Here is a 12,150-nt window from a genome sequence, read left to right on the forward strand (position 1 = left end):
GAAGGAATTAGAGAAAAGACCAATGGAGCTTAGGGGTTTGTAGCCCCTTAGGATGAACAACAACAGGACTTATCTTTTTAATATGAAAGGAGTCAAGTGTGGATGCTCTGGCCCTTCTTTGAAGGGGGAACAAAATACTCAACGAGAGAAAATATGGAATAAAAGTGTGGAGCAGATACTGAAGGAAAAGCCATCCAGACATTGCCCCACCTGGTGATCCATCCCATATAGTCATCAAATCCAGACACTACTGTGGATGCCAACAAGTGCTTGCCGACAGGAGCTGGATATAGTTGTCTCTTGAGAGGTTCTACCAGAGCCTGACAAATACAGAGGCAGATGCTCGTAGCCAACCATTGGACTGAGCACAGGGTCCCCAATGGAGGAGTTAGAGAAAGGACCCAAGGGAGCTGAAGGGGTTTGGGAAGAACAATAATATCAACCAATCAGACCTTCCAGAGCTCCCATGGACTAAATTACCAAGCAAAGAGTACACATGGAGGGACCCATATGTTCCAGCTGCATGTGTAGCAGAAGATGGCTTTGTTGGGCATCAACAGGAGGAGAGGCCCTTGGTTCTGTGAAGGCTCGATGGCCCAGTGTAGGGGAATGCCAGGGCAGAGAGGCACAAGTGGGTGAGTGGGTGGGGGAACATAGAAGCTCATAGAAACAAGGGGAGAGGGGGTAGGATAGAGGGTATCCAGGGGTGGGGGGGACTGGAAAAGGGGAGAACATTTGAAATGTAAGTAAATAAAATATCCAATAAAATTATTTTACCTCCTCCTTTTCAAAAAAAAAAACAAAAAACAAAAAAAACAAAAAACATGAAGGTGTCAAGCACTCAGCAGAATATGAAGTCACACCCACGAAGAACCTCATCTAATACCTCTTTTCTTCTTCCTGTATAACCTGCTTTGATTTTTACCCTTCCTGTGAGGTTAGTGTTAATAGGAATATTTAAGGTTACATAGATGTAGCTCCACGTTCCAGGACATACTCAGGCAGACCAGAGCCCTGGCCTCCATCTCAAGCACCTCACACACAGAGTATGTAAGTAAAATATTAAGTACATTGAAAATACAGACCCTGATTAGAAGGTAACCTACTTCCTAACCTTGTGTGTTGGGGTTAATAAAAAATGAGAAGGGAAGAAATGTCAAAGTCGAAAGATTTTAAATGACAACAGCACCTGAAATAGAAGCTTGGCTGGATTCTATTGCATCAGTGAAAAAGCTTCTAAATTGCCTCACACCACATTATCAGACACAGGAGATACTGGGCTTCTTAGTGCTTTTTTTGTGATTTTAATTTTCTTGTAAATCGGGGACAGTGGAGCTTGTATGTAATGTTTTTTCTGTCAAATCAGATACCATATTAAAGATAAGAATAAAGTCTGATAGTTGAATCTACATACTAATTTTCTGTTGTTAGAAGATGCTGGCATAGCGTAAGAGTACATGGGTATGCCTGTGCTTTCTTTACAGCAGATCCTTGAACAAGTTTTGCTGGAATTCTGGAAATCCAGAATACATCAACACAAATGGGGTAATCATGTTTAGTAAGTGAGAATACCTTAGAATAACCAAATATCCACAATAACACATATCTCACATGTATACCATATTTTGTAATATCTTAAAAGGGTGCCAGTTTACAAGGAAATGGTCATACGTTCACTCACACTCATTCTATACATGGTAAGTTGCATGGCACAATGTAACCCAAAAGAAAGATGAGAATGATTCAGGCCCTACGTTAAGACTTCACTGAGACATTTTCTGAAACATAGTCCCAGGCCTATGGAAGACCATTGTGACCCCAAGCAAACTTCTAGGGAGAATATATTATTAACCATCTTATGCCTATGCATAATTGGGAATTCAGATGGTTAAAACCAGTTTCATAATACAGAAAGAATGTGCACAGCCAGCAAAGGCCTAACTGATCTACACCTATCAGTCCAAACACAGAAACACTTGGAATATGTCCTTGGTCTCTCTCTCTCTCTCTCTCTCTCTCTCTCTCTCTCTCTCTCTCTCTCTCTCTCCCCACCTCTCAAAAAAAAAAAAGTCCCAAGCAATAATCAGGGTCCTTGACTGACTCTCTTCACTCTTGAGGCTCTGACCACTTGAAGTATAGTCCGACATGTATTCTACAGCTTTGCTTTGAATAAAGTCTCCCTGTTACTCTGTAATCTGTGTGAGCTTTCACTGCAATTTGGGTGAGCCATTATTTCAATTCTATAAAGGACAGACCAGGAACCTGAAAATCTTACCCAAACCCCAACCACCAGTAACAATGCTGGTGCTAAGATTCCATTGAAGAGAATAAGCAGAAGAGACATTTCTTAGTGTGGAGTAAATAGGGGCAGAAAATAAAATATTTCGTTACTTAAGGGAATGTTCATCTTAGAACATTTTGGTTTTGTGGCTTTGGATAAAAAGGCACAATTAAATGTTTGTATTAAAGGATCACCTGAGGCTAAGCTCAGGAACCTGGGCCCAGTGTGGGTACTCTAGTAGTCCAGAAAGCAAAAGGGCAGATCCTCCAGCTGCTCTGCCAGGTACCATGAGAGGACACCATGCAATTTAGGTAAATGATTTCCTGTAACAAAGGTGATGGTAAGTAGGATACAGCCAAACTATGCCTGATCATGAATTTAAAACAGGGATTTGTGCCTTTAAGATTTTGTTGGTTTGTTTGTTTGTTTCTGTTTTTAGGTTTATCTTTGCAGAGGGGGAAGAGACAGAGAACAAAAAGAGTGAATAAGGGATAGAGAAAAAAAGAAAATGGAGAGAAAATGAGAGGAGAAAATTTTAGAGAGATAAATTTATAGTATTTGTGTATATATAGAACATGAATATAAAAGACAGTATTGATTGCAAATACATTTTTCTCTTTCCAAAATGCACTAGTATACAAGTCAAGTGCTGGATCTAATATTTGGTTATTTTCATAAGAAAAACTATCTGTGAACTTAGGTGATACCTTATTTGCTGAGAATATTCTATCTGTATTGCACAAATCAGCTTGCTATTGAAATTAAAGAGCTCTCATTCACTCATGAGAGGAAGTAAACATCAGTGAGTAGAGCTGGAAGTAGGGAACCTCATAGAGCATTGGAGGTCTACATATAACAATGGAGGTGGTAGGCAAGTAGATGGGAAGAGGAGATGGAAAAATCTTCAGCACATGGAATGTGACTATATCATCTAAGTGTGACAAGAACTTTTAACTTTTCCTAGAGATCAATCTTAGGGACTAAAACCACAAACTTTTTCAGTGTGCATGGTCAGACCCATGTGTAATCGTTGAAAACTTGTCTCTTCCATGGGAGTGGCTAGGAGACAGAGAAGAAGTAATGTGGTTAACTGCTTCTATGAGAACCTTAAATGCTATTTACAGTTTTCTAACCTATGCTCATAAGCTCTCTACCAATAGAGTCTGCAACTCCATTCTATGTGCTTTTCTATCCCCTTAAATCTGAAATCTTATATATATACAGGTACACTCATATACATATCTCAAGAACTGCTTTTTAAAAAATTAATGCATCTGTATTTGCATATATATGTATATATGTGTATATGTATATATATACGTATATATATGTGTATGTTGAATGTGTGTATGAATGGCCAAATGTGTCTGCATATGTATGCAGATGTCTGTGGAAGCCAGATGTTGATATCAGGTATTTAACAGCTGGGATTATAGGCAGGTACCAATCTTGCCCAGCTTTTGTGTTGATATTAGGGTTCTGAATTCTGGTTCTCAGGCTTACATAGCAACACTTTATCAACTGAGACATATCTTGAGTCCAGGTTTTTAAATCTATTGTCATGTGCTTCATTTTATATGTTTAAAATTAGACTATGTGATCTAAAATACATTCTCCCTCATGGTCAGACAGTGAATAATTCATGTGAGAAATACAGAGAGGACAGGTGTCTTTCACCAAGACTGACTCCTCTCTTGCTACAGCACATTTTGGCCCAACTATCCTGCCATCAATGGAATGAGGCCTTGCAGCCATGGCAGCATCAACCTCGGCCATGGATGAGAAAGTTACAAAGTTAGTTTGGGAGCATAACCAATGATAGTCCATTATTTCTAAGCTATCAAGATATGACCATATAAAATACAGACTGATGACGATCTGTATTTTTCTTGGCTTAAAAAAAAAAAAAAAAAACCACACTGAAAATGTTATTTTTTTTTTTTTTTTTTTACATAGGGTAAGATGTATACTTGCACATCAGGTACCAAAGTTCCATTCCAACACCACACACAAATTCACAAACATGGTACATATGCACATACACCCCCCATACACACACACACATACACACACACACACACACACACACACACACACACAGATATCATACTCTATACACATATACACCCAATATATATACAAATGATACATACTCTATATATACTATGTTCTGTAGACACACACTATATCTATATATCTATATCAATATGCATATCTATCTACATAATTCTTTGTATATATACACACATTACACATACACATACTATACACACTATGTTCTTTATATATACCACACACACACATTTCAATAAAAATGAAATCTGCTAACCTTATAAGGAAGTATTAAATACAATCTTTGAAAAATATTATTATTTCTATGTTGTTATAGCAAACCAAACATTTCTAGAAAGACAACTTAAAAACGAAAGCAGCTTTATTCGTAGGGATAGCACATGTAACAAAATTTCTACATTTTTGAAAGGTAAAATATCTAGACTTCACAATTCTTCCCATTTTTAAAAAGATATAGTTTTTACACCCATGTGAAGTAAAAATCCATTTCCTTTACTTCCATTTATAGAATTCTACACAATAAAATTGATATGCCATCTCCAGCTTCAACTGTCTTTATTCATCACTCTGTTGTAAAGCAAACATCTGCATGTCTTTACAGATGTATACACTAGCTTATGATGCAAGCAGTAAATTTCTCTTAAATAAGATGACAGGACATATATCAGATATCTCTGACTTTATGGGGTATGAGATACTAGTAGCATCCTGACAGAGAAGAAATGGTAGTAAGAAGGGGAAGTCAGTTTTCTCCAGCTCTGTAAGTCTACTCTACTGCAGGGCTTCCTAGCATTCACTGTAAAAGCTAAGAAATGGAAGCTCTCATGAACACTTCATTGGAGGACAATGTGGGTGATGGAGTGAAAACTTCACAACATGCTCCCCCCAGTCTTAGCTTCTGCATTTTGCTTGATATAGTTGGGAGGATAGCTCTATCAGATAGATGTGAAAACTATCCCTGCTAGAATCGTATTCTACACAGACTTCTGTTATTCTTGAACCTTACACAGCAAGAAGTAAAAAAGGAGAGAAGCTTGGATTTTCATCTCTGTGGAAACAGAACACGATTCAGATACTTCTGCTAATGTACCCTTTAGCAACATAAGCCAGTGAGAAGAGTGGCACAGGCACAAAGGCTGGGTTGGAAGTCTGGTTCATTTGACTTTCCTATCCAGTGCAAAGCACTATGCCTTAGTCCTCTCAGCCCCTTTATCTGTACAAAGAGAATGTGATGCCCATTTTACAAGGTGATGTATAGAAAATCCTCAGTCAAAGTTCAAGCACTTTGTATATGGCTATTCTTCACATACTTTTTATTTCTACCATCACCACTGGTGTTGTTTAGCATGTATTCCTTCTAAACAACACCAAAACGTGGTTCAGTAAGCTTGAATATTACCCGATTTGTATATGGACAGTAGAACTCCCCAGTGACATCATCTGTAGGCAAGATAACCTGTTAAGAATTCACAAATGTCTTTTTCAGGTTCTGAAAAGGTGGTATGTTTCAAGGGAGATGAACCCTCTTGTACTGAGAGCTTACCTCTGAATAGCTCCTGCCAATTAGCTTATCCATTATTTTCTGGATAGAATTATGTTCTACAAAATTTTATCAACACCAACTACAGCCAGAGCTTGTTAACTAAAGTGTTATCATCATTTTTATTTAAGCACATGTCACCACTTTACAGAGTATTATTATGTACTTATGCTTGTTTTTGTTTAAAAGGTTCATAGTCAAGAAATCTTGGGTCCCTACTTCAATATAATCTGGCTACATAACACAGTCAGATATCATGTCTAAGGCAGTCATCCTTATATATTAAAAAACAAGATCATTTGCCTTTGTGTATTTTATCTTTCTTTTCACTCTTATGTGGCTTTAAATAAAGTAGCCACGATTGTCGTTAGTGGCAGTTAGAATTGTGACCATGGAATTTCTCATCTGAGTCTATGTTAAAGGAAATTAACTCAAAGGCCCCTTCTCTGACTATATTCCATTTTTGCACAGCATTGACAATGGGAGTTGGCTTGAATAGAACATCCATGACACAGCACATTGTCACACTCACTAAGGTGTCCTTCAGTGTTTATGAAGGAAAGCCAGCATGAAAACATGCAGGGCTCAGCGTGGGGAGCAGATGAAGTCTGAGTGAGTGTGTGTTTGATGGGATCCCTGCATGTTAAGGACCCCAATGCTTCAGATTAATGGGATCTGCAGTATTTTCCCTAATCACTGATGCTGACAGTGTATGCAGAAAAGGCTACCTGGGAAAATATCAACTACAATTTCCCCCAGCTTCTTTATAGATATTTACACCCTAGTTTGCTCCCCTTACAAAGACCCCCTACAAAGATTACCTAAACTTGTCTCCTTATTCAGCTCTATATAATAACCCATACCCTTATGAATAGCATAAACCTGCCTCTTCCATTCAGATGTTTAAAACAAACTTGCTGACTTTCTGGACTGCTGGTATGTTCCAGTAAGAGTACTCAGACCATCCAATTCCAGCCTTTCTGTACATATGTCTGTGTGTCTATGTTTTCCTCAGGAATCTCATCCCAATTAGGTCAGTCCCTAAGCCACACAGGTCATACCAGCCCAGAAAAATAGTAAAAAAAAATAAAAAAATGTGAAAAGCTTCAAGTAGGGTCTAGCTATGTTTTATGAGAAGTATAAAAGCTTGATAGCTTGTGTTTGCATAAATTAAGACTTAAAACTGCTGGATATTGGTGCTTCAGTAATTAGCAATAGTATTTTTCTAAACTGTTGCAGTATTTGCTGTTAATTAGGGAAGAAGGGTAGTCATCATTCTGCAAACTTTAAAATATTTATAAAAGGACACTTAAAAAGTTATAACAATGTTTTTTTCTGAATAGATCATAATTTAATGACATTTTAACATTTGTTCTTTAAGTTGAAAAGTACTTTGCTCACTTAAATTATTCTTAAAGCATTTTGATTTAAGGAACAGGACTGTAAGTAGATGTTAATGGGTCAGAACCAACAAGAGGAAATGACTGTATAAATTGTTGAAAAATGTTTATAAGATAGAGGGAGGGCTTATCATATACCCAAAATTCTAGCCAGCATTCTTCAGAGTACTCACATCCCTTTCAGAGATTGGTAAACTGAGGCATACCTGGTGCTAGCAGAATAGCAATTCACTGTTGGCATCTACTATGTTGCAGCAAGCAAGGCATTGTTCACCACATCTAAACGCAAAACCTCTAGACTTAGCAACAGGGTTACACATAAATGAGAGGCATTGTGTATGCTTAATATGTATAAATGAAACCAATCTGTCTGATCTACACCTAAGAACAGGCTGATCCCCCTTTCAGGAAATACACTTTCACAAATAAGATGTGCTTTTCTGTATTTTTATGAATGTTGACTTTAATTTGGCAAACAAATGTATATGCAAGGCTCTAAAAATATCATTTTAATAAACTTAGAACCAAAAGAAATAACTCTATCTCTTTACAGTAGCAAACTATGAATTTTTAATAATGGCATCTTTTTTTTTCCAGGAACCAAGTGAATTTAGACTTATTTTAGAACATATAAATGAGAGCTATAAAGAAAAGAAGTTCTTACATCAGCAACATACATTATTGCTGGAACCCTAGGAGAATCCTCCATACATGGAACCCCTTGTCTTATAGAACAAAGACCTCTGAGCTGTCAAGTAGGCCTTAATGCATGTGAGTGAGTGAGTGGCTACCATGTGACACCTTCCCAATTTTATTAAAATACCCAATTACCTCAGTCTCAGGTAGATCATTCCATATTCTGGCTTTGGGGCATAGTGCACTGCACCATCTTGTCATTCATTCAATACAATGACTTCATCTGAGACAACATTCTAAGAGTATTTAAGGCAAATGTTTATGAGCTTTACATTTTTATATGAATACAAGTAGGCCTGTGTGCAGGTCTGGTACCTATTAGAAGTGGTACTTGATCCTTTCCAGTGTGAGAAGAACACAGGGCCACTGGTCGTAACAAGCTTCTCTCAGCATTTATGTTCATAACCAATAGTCACATTCCTGCTTTATATTGTTCTTTCTTGTCTAATTAAATGATGTCAATCCCCATCATACTGTGAAGGTTTTACATGTATTCATCTCAAAGGTATGGCAACAAAGAAAGAATAAAGAGAAAGCATAAACCAGAAAAAGTATTTTCAATGTGTAGGGGAGTATCTCCTTCACTATAAAGATTTAATACATTTCTGAGTTCCAACACAGTCTCCTCCTTTGTTCAAATAGCAAAAAAACAATAAAATAATTGAAAGTAATTCAGTTTATTTTGTTCTTGAAGTAAGTGAGTTTAGAGACAGTGTTCTTGGCATTTCTAAGCATATGCAGATGTGTAACAGAAGGCTAACCACCAATGAAAACTACTGAGAAAATAAAATTCTTATGTTAAAATTTCTCTTCATTTAATTTAGCTTCTCATGTCCACATCTGATTCTCTGCTTTCTTATCTTTTTTAAAAGTTTGAATAGTTTTGATTCAATAATTTCATATCTAAGGACACCTAGTATAAATGTTTCTTTGTAATTGAAGCTTAGAAGGCTACCTTAAAAAACCAAATGTTACAGTATTCTGAATTTTAAATTATAATTTTACATGCAAAAAATAAACTAGTACTTCCTGCTCAAGCTGATGCATGATTTTAGTTGTTATAAACAAGAATAGAAACAGGCGGAGCTAACCTTAGTGCTAGCAGCGAACTATGATCTACTGCCTTTTGCAAAGGTTCTTTCTTTTGGATTAAGTCACTGCACATGGATGACAGGTCCAATTTCTAGAAAAAATTCCTTTAAGACAGAGTTTAATGTGAGCACAGGAATATGAGAGCAGCTGTGCAATGACAGGGAACTGATGACATCGCTTCCAAGCTAGTTCCTGTCTATCAGCCAAACTGGCCACAGAGCCAACATGGTTATTTAAAAGCATGGCAACCAGAGCAAAGAAAAACTGATTTAAAAGAAAAGAAAACTACACTCTTTGCACATACCTCAGGAAACAAAGCTAAGGTGATCTGAACTTTATAGGAATTCTAAGACTGGAGAGATTTAACTATACCAGAGTTAACTTTCTATTTAACCATATCATATTATCTTGCAATAACAGCTTGGGTAGAGCTCAGTGGTATGCAATGGCAAGAAGTATGAGGCTTACTTACAACCTTAGCACAGAACTGAAAGCTCCATAACACCAGTACTTGGAGAAGAATTTGAGAGACTCCATATCTAAAGGTCTTAGATTAAATAAACCAAAACTGGATATTATTTGTTGAAGATTTCAGAACTTGTGGTTTTATGAATGCTATTGGGAGAAAGAAGGAAATATGAAATAAGTCAGGTAGGAAAAGCTTTAGAAAAAGAATAACTTTCCAACATTATAAACACCAACATATACATCTATCAATCAAAGAACTGGCCAGCACTTTCATTTCGATCAAAAATAGAAAATTTGGGAAAGATTCCCTTGGTAAGTAATATTCACCATGCCTAGCGCACACTTGTGAGCCATGGAACTTTAAACAGTTGAGTGCAGTTAGCCATATTTGTGTCAGCAGAAGCTTCTTTCTGACCACTTCTAGGTCAGGTTTCTCACTGCCGGCCGGCCTCACATTTAAAGTATAAACTAATACAGGCAGTTTTAGTGTAATGAGTCAGTTCCTACCTCTACATAGTCCTTGGCATGGCCCCAGTCTCGTTTGGCATCCAGATTTCCCAAACTGAAACATTCCAGTTGTCCAAGGTAAATCTTAGCTACTGACCGGCTAATTTTTCGAGTAACAAAATTAGCTCCTAAAAAAGAGACAAAAGATGTATTATCAGTAGAGTGCATTTGACATTTCACAGTATCAGCCTCTGGGCATTTCTTTCATCCCATTCCCTCCTCCTAAAATAACAATATAAAAAGAAGAACGATCATTAGCTGTCATTTAGACAAGTTAAGAAGCTCTAATTCTAAGTGTCATATCAGCTCTACTTTCATAACAAACATTTCTTCTTTGGAGGATGTCTTAACATTCCTAATTTGCTGTTTCAATGTGTAACCCAGGCTTTAGGCCAAAGAAAAGATATTGGAATGCCAGTTTTTAAACAGAAAATTCTAAAGGGTTGTATAAAGGGAAATGCCAGAATGGAAGACAGACATCTAAGACCACCCTGATTTTTTTTAAACACAAACATATATTTCTATTAATAAGGCTATTTTAGGGCCCATGGGAAGAGAGGGGAAAGTAAGCGTTCACAGGGTAAAGCTAGTACAGGAAACCCAACAGGATTTTCTTTGGGCTGCTTTTCTCTTAACAAAATAAGGGGTGCTCACTCTCATCTAGAAACCTGTACATCCATCCAAATATAAAGAATCATACAGCTCCAAGTCAAGAGTTCCTCTGTACCATACTTAGTGTAAGGACACTTTCCAATTTCATGTAAATGTCATCTATAAAAATCAGCTTCTGGATTTTGTACAAGTACTTTGAAATATACCATAAATTAACAAAAGTATTGACATTGCTTTGATTTTGTTTCTTAATGATAATGTCCATCTACCTTTGCTTTTATTCTTTTTTACAAATTCCTTAAGATTTGAAGCCTCAAACTGGATATGGTGTTAATTGAATATGGATATTACAGACCTGTAATATCACTATTAGGGAGATTGAGACAGGGGATCATGAATTCTGGGCTACCCTGGGCTACATACTAAGAATATCTCTCAAATATATATGTATATATTTGTTAAATAAAACCAAATATATAATTACCCATATATACATTGATATGGAGAGGCAGGATATGAGGAAAAGGGAAGGAGGGAGATGGGCAGAGAGGGAAGGAGGGAGGGAGAGAGAAAGATTGAGTAGGGGCAACATTTGTTGACCAAACTGGTCCTATGACCTATGCACAAGAGATTCTGTGTCAGGGTCCTGAATAACTGGGATAGTGCCTGCCAGGTTTCTACCTATCATAAAGGAGGATAAACTTAAGAGGAACTTCTGGGATAATTTTATTTAAGTCTCTGTATCTAGATATGATATCAGAAAACACCACTTGCTGACTTTCTATATTTTACATACATGGCTTCCAACATCATGTGATGGTGAACTCTGCCTCTGCTCCTTGTGCAGGCAGAAGATGGAGACAAACATGACAAAGGGTTGGTTTTATAAAAAATCCAGCATAGGAATGTGGAGGATACTTCTAAATAGATTTTCTAAACTCAGGCAAGGACATAGACTACAAGTTCAAACACAAGCTCTACACATTCACAGCATGTTGTATCATTAAAAGCACAAATAAGAAGGGCAGGGAAAACCCAATGATTAGATACCCCAAAACCTCATGGAGCCATGCCTGACTAATACTCACAGCCATCCATTGGACTGAGCACAGGGTCCCCAATGAAGGATCTAGAGAAAGGACTGAAGGAGCTGAAGGGTTTGCAGCCCCTTAGGATGAACAACAATATGTACTAACTAGTACCCTCAGAGCTCCCAGGGACTAAACCATCAACCAAAGAGTACACATGGTGGGACTCATGGCTCCAGCTACATATATAGCAGAGGATGTCCTAGTCGGTCATCATTGGGAGGAGAGGCCCTTGGTCCTATGAAGGCTCTATGCCCCAGTGTAGGGGAATGGCATGGCCAGGAAGTGGGAGAGGGTGGGTTGGTGAGCAGGGGGAGGGGGAAAGGAATATGTTTTTGTTCCCCAGAGAGAAAAACAGGAAAGGGGATAACATTTGAAATATGAATAAAAAAA

General features: G+C 37.5%; 1 protein-coding gene across 1 annotated transcript in view; it reads right to left on the bottom strand.

Annotated features, from left to right (window-relative positions):
- The window catches only part of Gmds (GDP-mannose 4,6-dehydratase), a 567,052-nt gene that overhangs the window by 289,127 nt on the left and 265,775 nt on the right, over window positions 1-12,150 (bottom strand). The window contains exon 7 of the mRNA XM_031357964.1: window positions 10,058-10,185. Coding sequence (XP_031213824.1) covers window positions 10,058-10,185 — 128 coding nt within the window. The remainder of the gene's footprint in view (window positions 1-10,057; window positions 10,186-12,150) is intronic.

Source organism: Mastomys coucha, unplaced genomic scaffold (genome assembly GCF_008632895.1).
Source record: "Mastomys coucha isolate ucsf_1 unplaced genomic scaffold, UCSF_Mcou_1 pScaffold7, whole genome shotgun sequence".
NCBI classification, from domain to species: Eukaryota; Metazoa; Chordata; class Mammalia; order Rodentia; family Muridae; genus Mastomys; species Mastomys coucha.